At 40.7% G+C, this 24,694-nt stretch overlaps 1 protein-coding gene across 8 annotated transcripts in view; it reads right to left on the reverse strand.

The window, feature by feature from the left end:
• SPTB (spectrin beta, erythrocytic) overlaps positions 1 to 24,694 on the reverse strand; it is a 170,646-nt gene that overhangs the window by 8,589 nt on the left and 137,363 nt on the right. For 6 of the 8 annotated variants that reach the window (XM_089520531.1, XM_089520529.1, XM_089520533.1 and 3 more), the window contains 6 exons: positions 24,483 to 24,621; positions 22,717 to 22,801; positions 18,146 to 18,342; positions 17,214 to 17,320; positions 14,957 to 15,035; positions 315 to 580 (listed from right to left, as the gene is read on the reverse strand). In XM_089520531.1, coding sequence (XP_089376657.1) covers positions 315 to 580; positions 14,957 to 15,035; positions 17,214 to 17,320; positions 18,146 to 18,342; positions 22,717 to 22,801; positions 24,483 to 24,621 — 873 coding nt within the window. Of the gene's footprint in view, positions 1 to 314; positions 581 to 10,188; positions 12,489 to 14,956; positions 15,036 to 17,213; positions 17,321 to 18,145; positions 18,343 to 22,716; positions 22,802 to 24,482; positions 24,622 to 24,694 lie in introns of those variants that run through there. The other 2 variants (XM_089520534.1, XM_089520535.1) reach the window with 2 other exon arrangements.

The raw sequence follows: 24,694 nt of genomic DNA on the forward strand, positions 1-24,694 counted from the left end.
TGAACTTGCTGGACCCCAGTGGAAGATACCATTGGTCTGCATCTGACTATAGGCCACAGCTAGATGCTTCTCCAACCCCCCTCCACTTTCCTCTGTCCAGAGAATGGGTGTTCAGGGGGACTATCAGAGCAAAACTGTAAGTCATGACTAAGTGAGTGAGAAGCGTTCCATCTGCAGAACTGTTACATTACTACACTGCACAACATTGGGTCCTTGGCATAGTCTGAGAGGAAGCTGTTGCCCTTTTCACTGTGTTGTTTTCAATGTGTTTTGCTAAAGGACAACTGAGAAGCCACACCAGGAAATAACTGCACCTGTTGGAAGCCCTCTTGTTGGGCGCCTCTAGGTCATGCTTCCGCCCCAGATAACCCTCAAGTTGTACACTGTGCGATCTATCCAGCTGTGCAGGAAGAGTTGCTGTCTCATCTATCTCGCTCACAGGGGTCTGGTCCACTTTGAAGAGGGATTCCTTTGTGGATATTTCTTCACTGTCCACTTTGATCTCTGTCTCAGGTAGTTTTTCTTCAGGAAGCTCTTCTGGAACCATTTCATGACCTCGCTTCTCATTTTCTTGCACCTGCTGCAAACATTCAAGAGTTTTAATTAAAAGCAGAAGCAATTAGCATGAGATTAGTGGCATCTGTTCCACTCCACTAAAGGGAATGGGACTCCTCATTATGCATAATAGGGGTAGGCAATTGCTCCAGGGCAGTGGCCATTTTTTGCCCACACAACCCCTGGCAGACTGCACTATGCTGTAGGATGAATTTCGGGTAAGAAGAGAGAAGCACATTTTTTAATCCCGCAATCTGCAATATATGAGGTACACAAAGTAGTGAAACACACTTCTGGTTTCTACAGGGTTGTTTATAAGAAGAGAAGTAAGCAGTCCAGAATTCTATCAGCTCATGACTGATTCAAATTCAGTTGGCAACATAATGGGAGCCCTGGCATTTATTTGGTATTTGGATAACATCAGAAGCAGTGAGATGTGTGTATGTATGGAAGGAAGCAATGCATGCAGCTCCCCACCCCATGGATATTAACTCTCTGAGAAACTGGGCAAGTGCCGATGTGGGGATAAGGTCCAGAAATTGGAAGTGCACTACCTGTGCAGAATGCAGTAGGTAGAACGCTTGAGGGAGCTAAATGTGGAGATCACACAACTCTTCTGTCCCAGTGACACTGCCTCCCATGTTGTAGAGCAATGATTCCCAAACTCTGGTCCTTCAGATGTTTTGGACTTGATCTCCCAGACGCCTCAGCCATCTTAATCAATCGTCTGCAGTTCTGGGAGCTGAAGTCCAAAATAACTGGAAGACCAGAGTCTGGGAATCACTATGTAGTGAATCCATTCCAGGCTTTAGCAGGATTTAAATGAGCTATCCACAGGGCTGAATTTTAAAGAGTTCCTCTAAAGCTCACAAGAAAGCCTGAAGTGGATTCACCACCCCAGTGACAGGGGAGCCACCAGCCTGTACTGTTGCCTTTTATATTCTGGGACCAATTTCCCAAATCAGGGCTGAGTACTTTTCTCCCATGAGAGCCCTGTTCCTTTTAAAGGACTCTGTCACAAGCTGCATGTGGGCAATGCCAGGTCACTGCATTCTTTTTTTTTCTTCCATTAAAAATTGTCTATTATTTTAAAAGCTTATATCCTGCCCATTTTCCTGAAAGAAAATGCAAAGTACCAATCAAGCAGAATGAACAATATTAAAAACAGTCTTGAGAAACAACAAGTTTTTTAAAAAAAATATCAGTTAAATTATAAAGGCTAAAAGCATGAACAAGTGCCTTCTTTAAAAGCTAAAATTTGAAAATACTATTCTACAAAATAAAATGAAATTCTGTTAGCAGAGCACTCCCCAAGGTTCTAGTCCAGGCAACCTCTTTGGTCTGAAAAAGAAAGATTGTACCTCTCACAACCTTTTGGGGGCTGCTCCCTCCTCCGACTGCCAAAGCTGATGGCTACATTCAGGGTTGACTCCACAGCCCGGGAAAACATGGGGTTGTACAGGTCTACAGCCCTGGTGGTGCAGTGGTTAAATGCCAGTCCTGCAGCCCCAAGGTTGTGAGTTTGATCTCAGGGCTCCAAGACTGACTCAGCCTTCCATCCTTTTGTAGGGCAGTAAAATGAGTACCCAGCTTTATGGGGGCAATTAGCTTACACGTTGTAAACAGCTTAGAGACTACTTAATTCAGTATGAAGCTGTATAGAAATGTACATGCTGTTGCTATTGCAACAGTTAACAAATCCTTTGACAGTGAAGCTCCTTTTTCAAAGTTCTTACACTTGCCTAGTCCCCCTTTTCATCTTCATTATCTTTTTAGCTGTATGTTTTTAACAGCATCAGCACTGAGAAGATGGCAAAGGGAGGCTGCAGAAGCCCAGATTTTTCATGTCAGCTTGCAGCAGTATGTCTGCGATAAATCACGTAATAAAAGCTTGATCTGGGAAGGAATAGGATTCTGCTCTTGTCCTTCCTAACGTCTTTGTGCATGCCTGTCTACAGAAGGCAAAGTAAACAGCAGCTGCATCCAGAATCCCTTCCTGAGCATGTGTGAACAGCAAAACAGAGAGAAAAGGGAAAAGCAGATAAGCCTGCCTCACCAGCTACTCCCAACGTGTTTTGTTAAAAAGCATAGCCCAAGAACCTACACTGTGTTCATAACAATGTAAGTGTAGTTACAGATGCTCTAAAGAACTGAACCCAGAAGTGTAGTTACAGATGCTCTAAAGAACTGAATCCAGAAACTACCTTAAACTCAAGGAACTGTTCTTGTCTGAGGCGCAGACAAGCATTGCTCTTCATAATGATGCAGATGGCCTCCTTGCACCCACAAGCTATGGTGTGATGAACCTCACCTCGCCCACAAGCTTCTACCCATTGCAACACAGCTTGGAGACAGGAGAAGACAGATCTTTCTGAAGCACTCTCCTTGATTGTACAGCAGACCTTGACTCACAGAGCAGCTCTCTCAAGTTTAAGGTGGGTTCTGGGGTTATTTAAAATTATGGCAATAGTGCTACAATTGTAAATATGTGCCATAGGTGAAAACAATGGGGTTACTAATCCACAACTCAGGTTATGGATCCATGAATACAATGCAGGATGCCAGCCAGTGATCTATACTGTTCTACAGTGATCTGTACCGCTGACTCTTCTACCGCTTCACTATAGGTTACAGATCTGCAACTCTAGGTTACAGATTCATAAATGCAGTGCAGGATGCAAGCCAGTGATCTGTACATTTGGCCACCCAAACTGGAATCATAACAAGAATGGAGCTTGATGAAAGTAAAACTCATTCCTCAATGCATTTGGAAGAAGCTTTCAAGTGATTTCTAGAAGGTTCAAAATGTTTGTTGTTGTTTTTAATTATGTAAGGCTTATCTTACAAAGTTGCTTTATTTGACATATGTATATTGTTAATTTTGAATATGTTGAAACATGTTGAACTGCTACTTTTTTGTGATATAGGAACCTAAATACTCTGAAGGCACCAAATCTTGTCTGATCTTGGAAGCATAGCAGGATCAGGCCTGGTTAGTGCTTGAACAGAGGACTGCCAAGGAACACCAGGTGCTGTAAACTATATTCAGAGGAAGGCAATGGCAAACTGCTTCTGAATATTCCTTGCTTAAAAAAAAAAATCCCAATGAAACTAAAGGGGTTGCCCCAAATTGACAGGCAACTTAAAGAAACATACAGACAGGAGCCTAACCCTGTTCCCTGTTATTTCTCCTTTGGTAACAAATGTTCTGTTCAAGAGGCAATGTCCAGGAACACACATATTTTATTAACTGAAGTATACAGTCAGTCCTCCATATCCACAGATTTTTTTTTATCCATGGATTCAAGCATCCACAGTTTGAAAATGTTTAAAATATATAAATTCCAAAAAGCAAACCTTGTTTTTGAAATTTTATATAACAAACACCATCTTGCTTTACTGTTGTACATACAGTAATGGGACGTGAGCACCCATGGATTTTGTCCTGGAAGCAAACCCCAGCAGTTACCAAAGTCCCACTGTATTTGGAAAATAGGGCTGGGGGGGGGGGGGGGCAGGAGGACTTTTAGCCACACACCTAGCTTCATGAAGCCAGAGCATGTAAAGTGCTGACCTGGATAACAAACTAAGATGTAAGAATGAACATTAACAAACAAGGGGAATCAGACCTTGTTGCTTACTCCCTTTGTGAGGTGATCATGGTCCCATGGTCTATCTGTCTGTATCATACTTACACTATATGAACAGATGAACAGTGCGTGCTGCATGTGTTTCTGAATTGTATTCACATGCATCTCCATCTCTATTCATTCCTGCCTACAGACAAACTCTCTATATTAAATGTAAGCATCTGCTTATTTAGTTCTCACATGTAAGAATGAAACATTTCAAAAGCTTCTACAATTACTCTTTATTTCCTTCTCTATATTTTCAGTGTCCTTAGCCCTTTTTGCTTCTTTTAGAATCATAGAGTTGGAAGAGAACACAAGGGCCATCCAGTCCAACCCCCTGCCATGCAGGAAATCTAAATCAAAGCATCCCCCACAGATGGCCATCCAGCCTCTGCTTAAAGACCTCCAAAGAAGGAGACTCCACCACACTCCGAGGGAGTTTGTTCCATTGTCCATGAAGATTTAATATGTTTGGAATATTATACTTGGAAAGCACTTGGGTTTTTACCACATTGCAGAATTAATGCAGTTTCTCACTTTAACCATCATGGCTCCATGCTATGGAATCCTGTTTGTGGTTTGTTGTGGCACCACAGCTCTCTGATAGAGAAGGCTAAATATTTCACAAAACCACAAATTCCAGAATTTCATGGCAGTTAAAGCAGTGTCAAACTGCATTAATTCTACAGTACAGATGCAGCTAGCAGAAGTGACCTTCTCCCTCGCATGTTTGGGTTCCATGTTCAAGTTGTTTGCTACAAAGCACCACACAATTCTGTGATTCCCTCCACCTGCATTTTTCTGAAGTAATACAGTGCCATACGACACTACTTTTTTCTGAATATGTACAGTCGGCCCTTTGTACCCATGGATTCTTTATACACGGATTCAACCATTCACAGCTTGAAAATATTTTTTTAAAAATTCCAAAAGCCAAACCTTAATTTTGCCATTTTATATAAGGGCCACAATTTTACTATGCCAGTGTGTTTAATAGGACTTGAGCAGCCATGGATTTTGGTATCCATGGTCGTCTTGGAACCAAATCCCAGTGGATAACAAGAGTCCACTGTAGATTGGCTGCAATTGTAATGATCAGAAATACTAATCCTGTTCTTCTGATTCTCACATTCCAAATATGCTCCGCGTATGCTCATGCCCCATTGGAAACAATGGGCTGGGTCCTCTCAGCACATGTGCCTTTTGCACAATTGCCATATGGCTTATTGTACTTGGTACAGTAATTGTCGTGAGTGCACTGTACTTGGTATTTCTAGGGGAGGGGAATAATTGAATCCTGGGAAGTGATCATAAGTGCCAGATATGAGAGATGCTAGCTGCTTATCAAGGAGAGGGACAGGAAAATGGTATGTATAGGTGGAGCCACAGAAACATATTTTGCAATCGTAAGCACTTGTAGTTTTTTGTGGGTTTTTCGGGCTATGTGGCCATGTTCTAGAAGAGTTTTTTCCTGATGTTTCGCCAGCATCTGTGGCTGGCATCTTCAGAGAATGCTTTGCCTGGAAAAATTGGGTGTATATATACTGTGTGAGTCTGGAAATGCAGGAGTGATTTGCATGTGTCTTGTTCTGTGCTGATGGCCGGCCTCAGGCTGGGAGGCTAATGCAAAAGAGGATTAATGTCTGCTAATTGGTGATCATTATTTGCTGGGAAAGCCCCTGACTCTGAATGGTTTCCCATTTGCATTTGCTGAGTCCTTATTTTGCTATTTCTCAGGACTGGTAGCCAAATTTTGTTCACTTTAAGGGTTTCTTCTTTCTGGTTGAAATTGTCCAGATGTTTGTGGATTTCAGTGGCTTCCCTGTGCATCCTGACATGGTGGTGGTTGGCATGGTCCAGAATTTCAGTGTTTTCAAACAGTATTTTAGGCCAAGGATGGTTTGTGGCATGTTCTGTTACTGCTGATTTTTCTGGCTGGCCCAATCTTCAGTGTCTCTCGTGTTCCTTGATTCTTGTTTGCACACTGTGAAACGCTTAAAGGTGATGTGCTCTAATATAGATAGATAGATAAATTATTTCTATAAGTACCCATGTGAGAGCTTGGGTAGTGTAGTGGTTTGAGTTTTGGACTAAAACTCTGGTTTGATTTCTCACTCAGCTATGAAAACCACTGGGTGACCCTGGGCAACTCCCATGCTCTCAGCTTCAAAGGAAAGCAATGACAAACGTCCTCTGAACAAATCTTGTCAAGAAAACCCCATGATAGGTTCAACTTAGGACCTTATCACACATTTTTCTCTGTTTTACATTCAGTTTATTTTCACATCATTTCACATTGGCAGGAATGCCGTGTAATAAACACATTTGTGGGTTTTTAACATTTTAAATCTAGTTTAAATCCTGTTTCTGAACGGGATTTCGCTAGTGTGATAAGGTCCTTAGAGTCATCTTCAGTCAGAAACAACCTGAAGGCACACAACAACCAACCTTTCATGTAAATAACTACTGCCCTCTGCTGATAGAAACAAAAGGCAGGCGAATTAAATTGCCCTTATCAAAACTCCTGAATCTGCACTTCCAATCCAGCTGTAACACCATTCCTAAATCTAGCGAAAAGTTAGATGAGACATGATTTTGAAGAAAGAAAACAAGAGAGATAATTAGGATCTCTACAGCATGGAATCTGGGTAGGTTGGTGGGATTCATTCCAGTGATTCAGAACTGAACAGGTGCAAGCATCACTCTTTTCCATTTTTTCAAGTTTTATGGAAACATCACCTCTTTATTGACAGAACATGGTTGGGGGAGAGGTTTTGATCTCTGACTTCATTGGAGAGTTCCTTCATGGCACACATTGATTCAAGAATGTGATCTTCACAGAAGACAGAACATGCAGTCTTGTGGCACTCTGAAGTCAAATTTTATGATGAAGTGGACTGTGGTCCACAATATCTTACGTCATAATAAAATGTGTTTATTTTTAAACTGTCACAAGGCACTTGATTGGTTTAGCAGTAACAGGATTGCACAGGCTGTCTTCATAGACTTCCCAATAAACCTTTCACAACCACAATAAGTAAAAAGCCCATATTCCAATTAACCATACTCTGTTTTTAGAACGATTATTATTATTATTAACCTTTATTTATGAAGCGCTGTAAATTTACACAGCGCTGTACATACAATCTTTTTAATTAGATATGAACATGAACCTTTTAGCAGACTACTGCTGGCTCCTGCTGTTATTCACTTACCACCATGGTAGAGGTAAAAGAGTAGCAAAATATATTCAGGCATCATTGTCGAACAGAATGTGTGTTGTGTTAGTTCCTTGCTCTGTACTATAAAGCAAGGGTAGATGAAATGCAGCCCTACACATGATGGACTATACCTCCCAGTCCAACAACACTTGGAGCGCCATGTTTTGGCTAACCATTGTTGCTGTATACCTTCACATCATTTCCTACTCACAGTGACTTTAAGGCAACACTATCATGGGGTTTTCTTGGCAAAATTTGTTCAGAAGGGTTTGCCTTTGCCTTTCTCTGAAACTGAGAGAGTATGGGTTTCCATGGTCAAGCAGGGATTCAAACCTGGTCTCCAGAACTATATTCCAATGCTCAAACCACTATACAATGCTGGCTCTCACCACCCATCCTTAAGATATGCCCACCACAAAGGTATTTCCTACCAAATTGTTACACCAAACTCTTTCACCTACATTTTCACTTCTCTGGAGTCTAATTTCTTATCTTTTTGTGATATTATCTGCAGACTGCCTAGTGCAATATTTTTCAATGCACTGACAGAAACACATAAAAAATACACCTAATGTAGGATTATATAAACTACAGCTGTGTTTTCTCTTTCCTCTGACCACCTTATTTAGGCCCCATTCACACTACTTTTTAAACTGGTCTCCAAACTGTTTTAAATTGGGGTTGTTCACACTTGTGTCCAGTTTTCCTGAGCCGAATTAGGGGGTTGTTCACACTTGCACTTTTTTTTTTACCTGGATGGGGGGGGCATGGTGCAAATCCCCCTTAACCTGGGTTTTTTTGAAACAGGGATTTCTGTGGTTCTTTTCAAGAGAACTGTTTTGTTTGTTTTTTGCGGCAGCTGCCAATGGGAACTCAAAGGTTGATCACAGTTGGAGCATCCTGCCACTTCTGCACTTCCTCCTCTTCATCTCCCCCTTGTCACCTCCGCTCTTCTTCCTCCTCCTCTCCCGCTCGCTGCTTCCGCTCTTACCCTTCCTCTTACCTCCTCCTCTCACCCCCTCCTGCCAGGATTGAATCTGTCCATGGCATTTTATCCCATTGCCAATATGAACAGGAATCAGGATAAAATGCCACTGAGAGATTCGATCGTGGCAAATCTATGCCATGGAGAGATTCGTTTGTGGCAAATCACGGAAATAAGCCAGTTCCCACACTGAGTGTGGAATGGGCCCCTAATTGGGACAGGCTTTCATAGATCATGGCAGAAAACAAAGTAAAACACATCCCAATGGCTGCTAGTATTCATAGAAATCCAACTTTGTGAACAGCTCCACCAGAACTTGTTTCCTCAGAAGCTGTTGCAAGGCATCTTTTTCATACACAGGATCCTTCTAACTGTAACATGAGTCAGCTTTTCCACAGAGAAGAGTCAGCAAGCTGTCAAGATCTTAAACACCTGCAGTGTGAAGTTCCCAGGAGAAAACTAAACTACTGTAATGTGACAGAACAAGCATCCCTCAGGGGGCTTAACAGAAATGACTTGTGAATTGTCTATGGAACAAGAATGCTTAGAGATGAGGGGAGTATGTCCTGAGAAAAGACAGGGTGTTTTTAGTCGCTGCCTTCTTTCATGATTTATTATAAACCAAACATGCTTTGCAATGTGTAGCATACAAATCCAATTGTCACACATATCATCAAGGCTGGCAGTAGTCAGTTAACCAAAAAGGCAGGCAAAAAGCAGATAAGAGAAAGAAGCAGGAGCAGAAACAGCATGTGTAGGTGTATCTGAGTGCAAAGCCCTATTCTTGCCCTCATGCTTAACAGGGAAGGTATGAGTGATCGTCCCAAGTCCTGTTCTGCAATCAGGCTTGATGAAATGAGCAATGCAGCTAGCATACAACAAATAGGTTAAATTACCTCCAGTGGACAAGGCAGAATTATTACAGTAAAGATGGCATTCCTGCATCAATCAGTTGGCATGAAGGCTCAGAGGAGAGGTTAATGCTAGGCTTTCTTGTAGCAGGCCAAAACCACAAGTATGACCAACCCTATGAGGCAGGACTGAAAGGAGTCTCTGAAGCTCAGGCACACTCAGAAGAAAGGGACAAGAATGCATGAGAAGAACCATAAGAGAATGACAGAAACAGACTGAGGAAGTGTTCTGGATAGCAAGTCCATTGACAACACTCAAGTTGACAAGGTGAAAAAGAAAGATAGCCACTATGTGAGCTTATCACTGCTTTAAATGCTTGAACAAGCTGTTTTATCCTGAGATATTAAAGCTGGAGACATGAAAACATAAAGGAAGTTTCAAGTATGTCATAAGCAAGTTGTCTACGATATGAGAAAGATTTAGGAGGAGGAATGAAAGAAAAACGATGGCTGAGGATGAAACACAAAGAAGCTCAAAAACGTACAGGAAACAGCAGATGCTTTGTCAGAGTCTATACAAATTTTGCTTGATACTGCATGGATGGTCAGATAAAAACAAATTGGCAGAAAAAATGCTCATCTATAGATCAGCCAATGAGATCCATGTTGTGTAATAGTCATGAAGGAAAACATGATACCAGCCATTGTACTGCTGTGGGAACAAAAGCCTCATTATTGTATACAGTGATGAATGACTCCCATGCAATAACGTCGGCTTTTCTATGGAAATGTTTAGACAGTTGAAGAGTATTTTTAAATGCTCTGATACAGCTTTCCTTAAAATAAATATAGAGTGTATATGGATAGATATGTACCATGACTGAGTGTGCAAGATGAAGATTACTGTGCCTAAATAATACAACCTGGAACTCCAACAGAGAGCCTTTTGATAACAAAAATGTAATTTTATTGCATATATTTTACTCAAGGAAGCTGCACTTTCATGTTTAAGGCATCCTTTTTGTAGCCAAGGCACTCCCCCATCAAGCCAAGGGAGGCATATGGATAGGAGGATGATCACATATATTTGAAATATTATGTCTCAGTTTATAGCACCTGTAAAAAAATAAATCATGAAGCTTTCTTTTGCTGATGATATCTCTTATTACCAGCTGTTGTTGGCTTTTTTGCACACTGAATCATGAAGTATGCCCAAAGCACATGTGCAGAGCATCTCACAATCCTTTTAAAAATATTAATTCAAGAGTTTACAAGGACATGAAATGTCTCTTGTACAAATGGAATTACTGCAACAGTTCATTCCTTTTGATGTGTGAAGAAGCAGGTCTGTAAGATAAATAGCATTAAACACTACATAGAAAGAAAACTTAGTCCAATTCAGGTGTTCAGGATTGGATTAACCTGATTGCAGGCTAGTTCATCCTTCCAAAATTGTTTTTTTCATGCTGAGAACAGTAGTCTCAAAAAAAGAGACTCTGCTACAGCTGGAGGCCCCTACTAGATTCAGAACCTGAAAAATAACATGTAGCTTTCTGAATGCCTGGACTGGGCTCTTCTTTGTCTCTAATCTTAAATCTCTAGTTATTTTCCAGAATTGTTATGGTCACAGCACCTTTCTTCCTAATGATCTTTCTCTTCCTATTTACAAGTACAAAAATCAATTTTCCCTATAGGAAAGCAGGCAATACAGTCAAGCCACAGTGGGAAAGCTTGCAAGGTAACCAGGAATTCCATAGTCTTGTTTTTTTCTCTCTCTCTAACATACAATTCATTCCATTTGTTTCTATAGGCATGATCTCCTTTTTCTTCCTGCCAGTCCATTCCGTTGTACTTAGTAATGGTCATGCTAGGTATCTTAAAATCTGGAGACGGGGTTTCAAACTGCATACATTTTATATTGGCTAATTTATATGTATTGTTGCAAATTTAGAAATAATTATTGGATTATAATTAAATGTCACAGAAGGAAATCCAAGGCAATGAATTTTATATCCAAATCACCAAAAATAAAATACATAATTTAGTTAATTTGCTCACCAATCCTAGCTGACCCCAAATAAGTTAGTTGAGTTCTTCTTTGCTCAATTTGTCCTGAGTTAATTTCCCAAATAATAGATCTGGTTCAAAATCCATGTTTTCTCTTCAAATAATAATCATTCATGAATTTGTATTAATTAATTATCATTGTTACACCTACTGTAAATTCTATTCAAAATAAATATAATGCACATTTAGGGTGGATGGGGATTCTAACTACAAAATGTGGAGGGAGGCCAATGGAAAGTGACATTTCTTAAATTTACTTCTTTTTATCAAAATAAACCAGGAAGCAGAAAGCTTGTACTGCCCCAGTCTACAAATCAAAAGCTAAAGTCAGCAAGAGGGGAAACAACAAAACATGCTGGCGTTCCATCCTGTAGGGGAAGCCATTTCTTTTTTCTATACTACACTGTTCCTGGAAACAAATGCCGGAATATCACCAAAGTCCACTGTTTCTTTTCTAAGTGGCAGATTACAGCCTTCAGGTTATGCAAAAAATGTTTCACCTTTCACCTCTGTCACAATAACGTAGCCAGTGGTACAGGTATAGTGACTCAGACTGCACAAACCACTTGCTGGATTGGGTATGAACCATCATAAAAGATCCAGGACAAAGCCAACTCTGTTTCCTGGTTTGCCCCTAACAATGCCCCTCATCCATTAGCAGGGATATTCATTATAATTTATATGCTTTGTAGAAGGATGCAAATTGGACTTTAAGATACTAGGGCAATCTGAATAATGGCCTAAGATGTTTTGGAAATATGCCCATGCAAAGCTTCCTGAATTTTTCATTGATGCTTTTCACAGTAAGTGCACTCAAGGCCTTACTCGATTCCTTAAGAAGGTACAGTAGAATGGGAGGAAAAGAATGTGGAATTTGTTGTTGAGATGCCGTTTGATACAAAATCCCTACATAGATGATCTTTCCAAATAATTTTCTGAATGTATGGAACATAACACCCCTCTTCTGGATGAAGATGACCTTCCAATAAACATTTACGTTCTTGATCCTCAAAACAATCAGAGTTGTAGATGGTGAACAGAAAATACTCCACAGGAACAGCAGGAAGATCAGTTGCCGAATATCTCTGCGTTATTCATTCATCTGATGCAGCTTGACTAAGTAAAATCACTGGGAAGCCAGAGTTTCTTTGATTGTAAACAGAGTTCAGAATCAGGCCTGCAAAGAGGAAAGTGCCTCAGGAATTAATCCAGAGAAAATGATTAGTGATTCAGCTAAAAAGGTGAGTGTTCTTCTCTTCATCTGGCCTCACTTTCTTGAGTGGTACCATAACCTTGTTCTACAAGAACTACTGGATTCTGTCCCTCCCTCTAAAGATGTAAACCCACTAGATACCCTTTTCAACAGGATCCTGCTATTAATAGTTGAGAATGAGCAGGTTCCCCTTCCCCAAAAGCAGCTTTCAAATCAAACAGATGCTGTAAGTGAGCCTGAAGGATCTGTCACACTGAAAATGTCCCAGTTCTACAAATGCCTTAAGGGAGAGCTCTTGTTTTAACATACATCTTAAATGTTTTGATTTGCACAGTGAAAAACAAGCAAAACACAACCTTTCCCCACCTCTTTTTCAAAATAATACAGGTGGAATCTTGTTGCACCCTTTACAGTGTGGAAGGTGAAATGGAGGGATGGAGTAGGAACTGGAAAAAATGTTATCTCTTTATTTTCCATCAGCAGAGCCCATTAGCAGAGCCCTCCACTGAGTCCAAGATTCTTCTGTGAATGAAAGGACTATTTCATGAAAGTAAATAAACTGATATTATTATATACAGTAAAACTTACTTTAGCCAACTGACCTGAGACCATACAATTTGTATAAATTGCTAAAATAAAAGGAATGTAGTATTTACATAAAGGTCAATTGAGGCAGGGTCATAAAGGAGTGATGACACTGGATTCAGAGACTGAAGAATGAGGTTCAGGCTATGTGGTTCAGTCAATGGGATTTGTAAACTATATTTTGAATTGGTAATATTAATCTTTATCTAACAAAAGCTGAAGTCTTATGGTACCAGAGAAGGCATTCCAAAGGTTATAGTGATGTAACAATGTCCTTCTCTGCCCATGAGAGGGGAAGGCCCATTGACAGAGAAACAGGCTTGTACTTTGAATCCTCTATACAGCAATAGGAAGGACTTCCAGTGTGGAAAAGGTGAACTGGATGAGTCCTGGAGGCACACTAAGAAAACTGCGAGGTCCACTGGACCCGAAGCTTCCTGCTTCTCCTGATATATGGCAAGATCAGCAGGAGGGGCATTAAGCCAAGAGGGCATTTTTAAAACAAGCAAGAGAGGAAAAACACCCACTGTACACATTCTCTGCCTTACCAACACAACCTCAGCTGGGGATAGGAAATAGAAACTCTGCCACTACAGAGTCTCTTCCCTGCCTTCTCTTGCCCTTTCCTTGCACTGACCACATAAATCTTGATAATGTATATACAGTGGGCCCTTAGTATCTGCTGGGGTTTGGTTCCAGGACACACAATGGCACAGTAAAATGGTGTCCCTTACATAAAATGGTAAAATCAAGGTTTGCTTTATGAAATATATACTTGAATCCATGGATACAATATCCTTGGATACGGAGGGCTGACTGCATTGGCTCCAACATATTAGTTCCAAATATTCTGACATTTACTTTGCTGATATGGGAAGAAGACTGCAAAGAAGACTGCAAGGTAGTGTTCTAAAGCCAAGGAGAGGGCAAGCAATCTGTCTGACCTGCCACAAGGGACAGTGCTGGAAGCAGCACTCACCCAATTCCCAACACAAGGGATGAAGGATGACAGTTCATATTGCCCTCTTCCATGCCACTAATAGGGTCTCAATCAATCTATCTGGTAAGCTGCCTGAGGGCAAGAGCCCAGTGATTCTAATGAAGAGGTCAGTGGGAAGAGTAATCCCCCTTGTGTGAGTGGGCTCGCAACAACCCACTTATCAGCTGCACGAAATCTGTTGCAGTGGAAATAGGATACATGGGGATAAGCCTTTTCCCATACCCTGCCTCCCAGCACAATCAGGCTTCCAGTATCACCGCAGTCCAACTATGATTGGTAGAAGAATTTGTGACAAGAATCATTCCCATACTCCTTTTTATCTGGAAGTCATTGGTTCCTGACAGCACAGCTGTTGGGAGGTTGGTGACGTTAAGCCTCCCCCTTTACCCAAAAATTGGATCCAGATCATTGCAATGTGGGAAGGCTTTTATTTTGCACCTATCCCAGAGATCCTGCTCAAGATCAATGGGTGGAAGGAGAGATGAAAAGTTCTCCCTTTTCCTAGTGATATGGATCAGAGTTGGGGTTGTGGATGAGGTAAGAGGAGGTCAGAAGAGTGTGCATGTGCACAAGAGAGGACATATGCAGCTTTCAGGTCACTCTCCAGTGCTGGATGTGTCCCTGAGCGAAAAAGCACGTCCATCCCTGTTCTGAAGCTCTAAATAATTGAATATTAGACTCTCTCTCTCTCTCTCTCTCTCTCTCTCTCTCTCTCCCTCTGCCTGCTTGCCTGCCTGTACAGAGACCCTCTGTCACTTTGCTTGGATACTACTGGGTAACAAATTTAGAAAACTGTGCCAAGTTTCTGAGGCTTCCTGGAAAACAAAAGCAAAAACTAATAACTGACCAGTGAAGAGTCTTCTGTAGCATGAGAAAGGGCATCTTTCAAACTGAGTTCTGTCTTCTTCTCACCCTCTTCTTCAGTCCTGCAGTAAACAGAAAAATATATTTTTTCAGTAAATTTTTAAAAAAGGAAACATGAAGAGCATAAATAATAGTTATAGCGCAGTAAAGTAAATAATATGACAATGTTTATATGTGCATGTATAATTTAGAACAATCAGTCTCAAACTACCAAATAACTAAACTGAGTTTGGAACCATATAAAACTTCCCAATGCAGTTTTAAAATTACTGTTCATCAGAAAGCAATTAGCCAGATCACATTTTAACAAGCACTGGGAATCTAATTGCCTGATATAAAAACCCCCAGAACTACCTCATCAATTGTTGAGGGAGGAAAGAGTCAGCAAAATTTGATTTCCTCCATTTCTGCTGGCAGAAAACCTGTGCAGAGATACACTCAAGAAATGCTTTCCTCCAGATGAAAAGAGGTGGGATCCAAAGTGACATTTGAACACTCTTGTGGGGAGGAGCACCTCTGAGTGTGTAAATGACAAAGAAAGGATTAAACAGCTTCTTCGCTCTACCACAAGCCATTGTTTTAAAAAAAAAATCAAGAGAAAAAGCAACAGAACCACATATTTTGAAATACACCCGTGCCTCCCCGTTCATGGGCTTGGAGTCTGCTGTTTTGGTTCTTCACAGACAGCAAGTAAGAAGGGACAAAATGGTATACTGCACATCAATGATACCCTGGTCCCCACATTTTTAGAATAACACAACTTTGAATGTTGTTTTTGAAAAAGCACTTAGGATTCCAGTCTAGAACAAGAAAACATGGATGATACTGAGATGAATGCGCTACATATGGTATGCAGTCCATTCCCAGGCCTAAGTATTTATCCCCAGCTACAACAGATCCACTGAATCAACAGCAAATTGGTTAGTCAATACTTACCTGAATCACACTGACTCAAGATGTCTACTCTATTTGAGACTACAAATTGGATTTAGACATCTGTACTCTCTCTTTTTATTTATAATTATTTCTGAATTCTGCAGTACTTATACCAACTTGAATTACATTAAAAATGTATTCCAAAAACATAGAGAAGTAGGGAAATAACTTTACTATTACAAAAACAAACAAACAAAACAATTGTGTACTAAAAAGATGCATGAAGAGGCGAGAGACTGCAATCACTGGGTCTGAGGCAAACACAGCAAGCAACAAAATGTCTTGCTCCTCTTGACTCTACTGTTTGTCACTCATCCAAGTTTGTGCTTGAATAAGGCAACACACTTTGCATCTTATGGAGCAGGTTGCAGTCCATGAAAGATTATCTCAAATAAAATGTGTTAGTCTTTAGGTTATTACAAGATTTTCTGTTGCAATAACTTTTACCTGTACTTAAAAAAAAAAAACAAAACCCAACAACAACAACCAAAAAACAAAAACTTCAAGCCTCATATCATTTTCCTGGAACAGGAAAACAAAGATATACTGAAATATTATCACCTCTTTTCGATTAAAGTTAAATTCTCATCATGACTTTTTTTTTTTGGGGGGGGGTACTTAAAACCATCAGTGCCCTGGGATTCCCTTTTGGTCAATCCTTAAATTAGAGGTAGGAAGAATCAATGAAGGGACAGGTTTAAGACATGACAAAGCAAGTGATACCAAACAAGGAGTGGATAAATTGTGCTAGCATTTTGAATTCATTCCCACAATGACTCCTTTCCCTTTTCTCCTAATCTGAAAGTTTCATTTTTCAGAATACAAGGACTATCATGTGGTACAGGCTAGAAGAAACAATACTGTACATATTTGTATTTCTTTAAAGTACGTACAGTGGATCCTTGTTATCTGCTGGGGTTTGGTTCCAGGACCTCCCGTGGATAACAACATCTGTGGATGCTCAAGTCCCATTAAATACAATAGCATAGGAAAATGATATCCCTTATATAAAATGGCAAAATCAAGCTTTGCTATTTGGAATTTACACTTTTTAAAAAATATATTTTCAAGCTGTGGATGCTTGAATCTGTGGATAAAAAAATCAGTGGGTAAGGGGGGCCAACTATAATGATCCCAAATATACACAATGGTTAGGTATATTGTAGTCATTTCTACTTATTGGTTGATTTGTAAGAAGCCTCATATATTAGAATTTAAAACATCTAAAAATATTGCTGTTCGTCCTGGCTACAGCCATGGAAAGAGAATATGATCAGAGTGCAGCTTACATACATGCGACCTACCCCGCCTCATGCTCTGGCTCTTCAAAGTCAAATTCCAGGTCAGTGGTCCTAGGTACTTTGTGCTGTGATGACTCTTCTGGGATCTTTCTCTTGCCTAGTAATTCAAGCTATAGAGAAAAAATGATTATGTTCTCTTTTGGACATTAGGAGCACCTATTGGCCCCATACAGACAGGCCAAAATAAAGCTGCTTTGGGTCACTTTGGAGGTATGCTGTTTAAACATGCATGCATCCCAAGAGTCCGGAAGCCATGCCAAAGCCACGCTCCAGTCCTAAGGACTGGAGCATGGCTTTGGTGCGGCGTCCGGACACTTTGGACACTTGCATAATTTAAATAGCATACTTCCCAAGTGACCTGAAGCAGCTTTATCTTGGCCTGTCTGTATGGGCCCATTGTTTGGTAAGTTGTAAAAAAAGAAAGGCAATACTCATTCAGCATATGCAATTTCTGCTTCATTTTCATCTCCAAAATGCTGTATTCCTTTTCCTTAAGCCTTCATGGACTATTCTGTTTCCCCTATGCAGTTCCTCTTAATTCTGCTCTAATTGTCTCATCTGCCTTTTACACTGATATATTATTTGGCTGGTGTCTGCTACTGTTGTTATTAAGAAAGGCACTCACAGGTTTAGTATGCTGCAATACCACTGAACTATACACGTTTCCTGGCATATATCAAAATAAAGAAGAAAAATCAGGACAAACTGCAGAAAAGTTTAGGAACGATTTTATGAAAAACGTAAGAAATAAAATGGTTAAGCATTAAAACAATCATTGCTGCCCCTATTCCCAATAGCTCCACCAACAATTTCCAAATCTACAGCGCTATATAAATAAATAATAATAATAATAATGATAAAATTTATCATATGATTTATGATAGAAATGATGCCTATAAAGTGCTGCTATGTTGTTCAGTCCATGGATTCCTTACTGTGGTCAGACGCTCCAGTGCAGCAAAACGTTCCTCCCATGTAGCTGTAGATTTCTCAAAAGCTTCATGTCTTTTCAGCAGTTTCTCCACACCATCCACAGTTTGACCATAATCACCACTGGATAGATAGGGCTCTTGGGCAATGAGCCAGGACTCAGCCACTGAAGCATCCCTGGAAAACTGACATACTTCTAGCACTATGTAAAGGAAACATAAAAACAAAACAGAGATCCTACATTACACACACTTAGCACTTGTAGCTGAAGCACCAGACAATGCAGCAGCCACCCAAGATTCCAGTGCTGAGTTATCTGATCCAAGAAGTGGTCATAGATAACATTTCAAGAGAGAAGACAACCAGATGTAAATAAATATGAGATCCTAGCAGTCCATACTGTTAAAGCTTTATCAAAATATGATCATATGAACAGGTTGCATACCTGTAACTGTGGTTCTTCAAGTGGTCATCTGTGAATTCATGCAACTATAGTATTCCTGCACCTCTGCTGAGCATATTGAGAATATTTTAAAATAGCTAAGAATATTTTTGGCAGTAGCTCCACCCACCCTTGGCTGTACCTTTGCCTCAGGTGTTCAAAGAGCCAATTCAAATCTGAGGCAGTGACACAATACAAATGGTCTATATTCCTTGAGGTCGATGGAATGGTTGAGGGAGCAGTCCACTAATGTTGTGAGATCTTCAGGAGTGAGAGCAAGGGAATAGATGCAGGGGCTGGAACTTCTGACTGGATACACCGATAAATTGGATCCAGAGGTTTTGCCACATGGTGCTTCATTTGAATATCAAATGTGTTCGCCATCTATATTATGATTATGATTATTATATTTATATCCCAGTCTTTTCCCAGAACTGGGACCCAGAGCAGCTCAAACATTAAAAGAACAATACAATTAAAAACAGAAAAGTGATACATTAAAACAGAATTAAATTGTTACAATATTAAATTGTTACAATATTAAAATAAATAGCTTATTAAAAGAATAAAAATACAGTTATAAAATTAAAATTGTTTAAAACACCGGTGCTTTAAAAACTGTTTTAAAAGCCTGCCTGCCTGCATAAGAAGGTTTTAACCTGCTGGCAGAAGGACAACAAGGAAGGGGCTATTCTGATCTCCCTAGCAATGGAGTTCCACAGTCCAGGGCCAGCCACCGAGAAAGCCCTCTCTTGTGTCCACACCAACCATGCTTGCAATGACAGTGGGACTGAGAGAAGGGCCTCTCCAGAGGATCTCAGAATGCCTAACAGTGCTATATAAATAAAGCATAATAACAACAACATCATCATCAGTTGATGGGGATGATTCATGTTCCATCCGTCTATGGCATGCGGATCCATCTGCTAGTTCCCCTAACAAAGTTGTTGCAGTTCCAACTGAACCTGCTTGCATGGTGAAGAATGACGAGGGGGTTTAGGTAACGTTTTCTCTTGCAGAGATTGCTGGCAAGGTGAAACCGACGGCAATTGTTCCTGAGGAGCATTCGTACACTGCACCTCAGGGACTTGAGTGACTCACAATATGGATGGCAGTTAAGTTTGTGAAATAAGTGCGGACCACAACGGATCTTGCTAGTGATAAAGCCAATTGCCGAGTCATGTAATACACATAGTGATGGTAAGGAATTTTATAATTATGAGTTCCTGGTATGATATAGTGACGACTGTCCCTGCCGTAAAGTAGTTCCACAGGTTCCTGATGATAACATGCAGAGTACTCAGGGAGGTGCCTCATGCAAGAATCATGATGACATCAGTCATAAAAATAATCCCTGAACCTCCTATCAGACCTCAAACCATGTCTCGAATGAGATCAACCACAGTACCATGGGGAGGGAGACCTGAATGAAGATGTAGCAGATAAACCGTTTAGCACACAGCATGGAGGAGGGGGTCCTCAGAAGTGTGCCTGGCGACAAAACTACAGTAGCTCAAGTGGGGGCCAAGGGCAGGAAATGACCAGCATGGTATTCCCATGTGCCTCTGTGGTGAATCGATGCCCTCTGAAGCAGAACATGAACCTCAACAACCTGCAGCAATCCAGGAGGAAGATGACTACAGGATGGTAGGTTCAAGCTCAGTCAGACCTGATGTCGGTTGATGTACTTTGGGGCAAGTGTACTTTGGGGCAAGTGTTTCTCTCAGGCAAATACCTTAAGTGCTTTGATTCAGTAGGAGCTTCTTCTTTTTCCTCTTTTCAACTAGGTGACTAGAGGAAGAGGATTTCAGAGGCACGGAATGCCCAGGAGTCAGCAGGATATCACCCCATGGTAAAGAAGGACAAGTTACTTTCTTCTGAACAGCCTTCTTGGTACCAATGCTCAAAACTGATCCTTTGTGTTTAGGTGGTTTTGAGGGACCCTCACATTCAGAGTGACATTTCGAGGAACCACTGGGTTTGAGGTGGCGCTTCACTCATTGGCAAGCTGGTGTAGTATCCAAAGTGGACCTGGGTGGCACTGAACCAGTTGTCATAGGTGTTTTTGGAAGTATTAAAGCCTGTTTATAGAGCAAAGCCTTGAGACAAGACTCCCGATTCTTATGTGCTAGAGCATAAAGACTTTATAATGGACACTTGTACTAACACTGTGTCCCTACCCAGGCAAAGAAGACAGTGGGAGTGACTGTTGCAACAAGGGAGCTTCGATCCACAACCATCACTCCACTTAAAAGAGGACAAAGAAGCCATTATTGGGAAAGTTGCAACCAAAACAGTCCAAGGTCAAAACAAAACTGAATATTTACCAAACCAGAGAAATGCACAGAAAAGGAAGCCTTAGCAATCTGAGTTGTAGCGGTGATGAGAACAAACAGACCGAGTGGAGTGTTTTGAAGAGAAAAGCCAATAACCAAAACCAGTGAAATGGAAAAGACTGAACAGAAATACACAGCCAAGGTTCTTTGATGCTGCTCTTTGATGAAATAAATGTGGGAACGTTGAGGGTACAGTTGAGGGTGGGTGGAACTACTGCCAAAAATTTGCCTGGCTATTTTAGGAGGTTTCGAATATGCTCTGCACAGGTTGTGTAAATCACAGAGACCATAATCTCTTTTACCATTCAAATTTTAAAATCCATGTGATCTTGAATCATTTATGTCTTTAGATCTATGTTCTACACAGCCTTCATAGTACAATGAATGATCAATAGCCAAATCCCAGCAAAATTTATGCTTCCCAGCAAAAACTAATTCTTGTTTCCCTGTCAGTGGTGACTTTCAGAACACCTTGCCTGTGAAGCACTGTATAGTTTGGCTCATATTTTCATGTTAAGAAATGTGATATGGTGGACAAAGTGCAGGATTAGCATCAGGGAGATGCAAATTTAAATTACTGATCAACTATCAAACTCAATGGGCCTGTTTTCATGGAATCACAGTTAGAAGTGACATTAAATGTCTCCCAGTCAATTCTTAAGGTTCTTACTCCATTGAGTTCTGTGGACAAGATGTGAGGTACCAAGTGTATTATCCTGAGCTCCTTGCAGTATAAAATTATGTCATTATGAAAGAAATAACATCGATGGTAATCAACAATTTCAGCCCTCCCCTGCCACAGTTAACAGCAAACATGGGGGTAATTTTCAGCAGGACTGTGATGCAAGATAACTGGCCAACATTCTCTCCCTGTTTCAGTCCCCACATACCCACTCCAAATATTCTATTAGTCCTATTATAGATGTTTCCACTGACTCAGTAGGAGCTTCTCCAGGGCTAAGAGCAGTTTGGGTGGATGAATTTTTGATAGCGCAATTCCAGTATAAGAAAAGATTAACCCTCCCCTACTGTATTTGCCACTGAATCAATGAACACCCCCCCCCCCCAATAATTTTGTTTTAAGTCCCAAATGCTCCAGATTACTTATTTTAGTGTCATGTTTTAGGTTTGTCCATTTACAACTGCCAGGATGCAACCAGCATTAATCTTATGGTAAATCCCACAAGAGTGATTTCAAACATCCAAGAGAACTCTATACAAACAGTAAAAAAGGTAAAGGTAAAGATTTTCCCTTTGACATGATTGTCAAGTCATGTACAACTGTAGGGGGCAGTGCTCATCTCCGTTACTAATCCGAAGAACCAGCATTGTCAAAGACAACTCTGTGATCATGCAGCCAGCATGACCGCACAGAACGCTGTTACCTTCCCATCAAAATAGTACCTATTTATCTACTTGCACTTTTCCATGCTTTTGAACTGCTAGGTTGGCAGAAACTGGGACTAGTGATTGGAGTTCACTCCGTCATACAGCACCTGGGTCTCAACCTCCTGATTTTGTAATTGTTACAGTCAGTATCTTAACTGCTAAACTACCACATCACCACACACACAGTACCAATCTGGAAAAATTCACTGCCAAAATTAATCCAGAAGGAAACCACTACTGTTTCAAACTGAGGGTAGATATACAATCTAAACATTATGAAGGAGAAAGGCTCAGGATGGCCATTCCTAGATAGTCCACTCTGCCTAGAATTGCTAATATTCTGGATCTCCAGCACCCACACAAAGAAAACTTCCAAGCAAATTAGCCTTACACTTTGTGTAATACTCACACAAGCGAAGCCAGTCCCAACGCCTGTCCCATTTCTCCAACATCTCTCTCCTTTTCTCCATCAGTTGCAGCAGTTTCTCTTTTATCTAAAAGGAGAGCAGAGGACAAGGATTTCTTTTCTTTTTTGCCACCAGTTTTATAGCTGTTTGATTAACATACTGATCTTCAAACAGTATGTTATTTATAATACATACATGGAATTCCACTTTCACTATAGAAAAGGAAGATCTAAAGCAACTAAAATATTACGATGGCCATAAGCCAACACATTTAGGCTTACTGGATTTTATTCTGCATTGAAATGTGACTAATAAGCATGAAATATCATAAAATACATACAGGTATTACATCCTCATAGAAAAGAGATGCAATGTGAGATTCTTCTGTTATTCCCTGAACAATTAGAATTAGCAAGTACAAGCAAAAGCCCAGCCAAAAAGATAGTAAGCAGCATCTCTGTCTTAAAAGATGAGTTTGCTCCCCTAATGTGTAAAGTGATGAATGCAATTTAAAGGGTCAAAGAGGCAAAAAAATGGGAGCAATGAACCCTCCTACCTGCCGACAGTTTCCCTCCTTCTAGCAGCCCCTCTTCCCAAGCACTTTTCCTAGCCACATTCATTCCCAGTCTAGAAGGAAGACAGTTGGAGGGCCAGATTGCAGGGCCAAGTAACAGCTAGGGAGAAGATTCAGCATTCTGACCTGTGTGCGCTTTCATAAGTCCTTTAAATCCATTTTAGCACTTCGCAAGAATGGGAAAGACCTGCATTTTAAGAATCTGTTCTTGTGAATGCTGCTCATCCACAGTAGCACAGACATCAGTTTTTATCATCTGATATATCTGCACTACCATGGATAGGCAGCAATGGTGGTAGCCAACAATGGAGAAACATTGCCAACTGCACTACTCTGGACTCTCTGGCCCATCATTGCTACATTAGGGTCACTGGTGGAACTGATACACTAGCACCAAGGCTCCTTCAAACATATTTGAAATATAATGATAATGGTGGTGGTAATAATGAAGATGAGGCTGGCTTGTTGTATGCCGCTTTGATTGCCTGGCAAAAAACGGGTTAGAAATAACATTTTTATTTTATTTTATTTTATTTGGTGGCTCTATGTAAGGTCCTGGCATTTACTCAGGAGTTTATCAGACAAGGGAAATTGGAAGTATAATCCAATGGCAATCTGAACGCAATCATGGGGTTTAACGTTATTGCGTGATAGACCACCACACGCAATTTCGGGAGAAATTCCGTGTGATAAACTCCTCGGTTATAAAAAGCAAAGAGGACTGTTTGATCAACAGAATTGTAAACTGAATGAGATGTTCAGTCACCACTGTGAGGGAAGAGCTGTACAGGCACGAAATTCCAACCAGGCTCAGGGAAGAAGCATCTCAGCAACAGCCAGTCATGTCTACTGCCTGCATTTCTGGGAACCTTCACTTGTGTTCTTTCAAGTTATTTCCAATTTATGGTGACCCTAAGGTGAACCTATCACGGGGTTTTCTTGGACAGATTTGTTCAGAGGAGGTTCACTCTTGCCTTCCTCTGAGCCTGAGAGAGTGTGACTTGCCTAAGATTATCCAGTGAGTTTCCATGACCAAGCAGGGATTTGAAGACTGTCTTTCAGGCTCCAGGTCTACCTCTCAAACTACTGCACCAGCTGTCTCTCAACCTTGACTAGAGACTGCATATTAGCATGCATAGTAGAGTTTCGCCTATGTATTATTCAATTGCAATCATTGCATTGTCAAATCCTCACCTCAGCTGCAGCATGGTGTTTGCGCTGTAGCAGTGCTTTGCCAAGATCAATGCAGATGGTGAAGCTTTTATCCCTGGTGTCTATCTCAGACTTTATACTCTGGTGGTATTTCATCAATAGCTCTACAGATGAAACATCCCTTCAATGGAAACATAATTGGAAAATAAGCAGAATAATATTTCTAACAAAAAGCAATTCTCAGGGAAGCAGAA

Source organism: Sceloporus occidentalis, unplaced genomic scaffold (genome assembly GCF_023333645.1).
Source record: "Sceloporus occidentalis isolate IW3139 unplaced genomic scaffold, rSceOcc1.0.p SCAF_4, whole genome shotgun sequence".
NCBI lineage: Eukaryota > Metazoa > Chordata > Lepidosauria > Squamata > Phrynosomatidae > Sceloporus > Sceloporus occidentalis.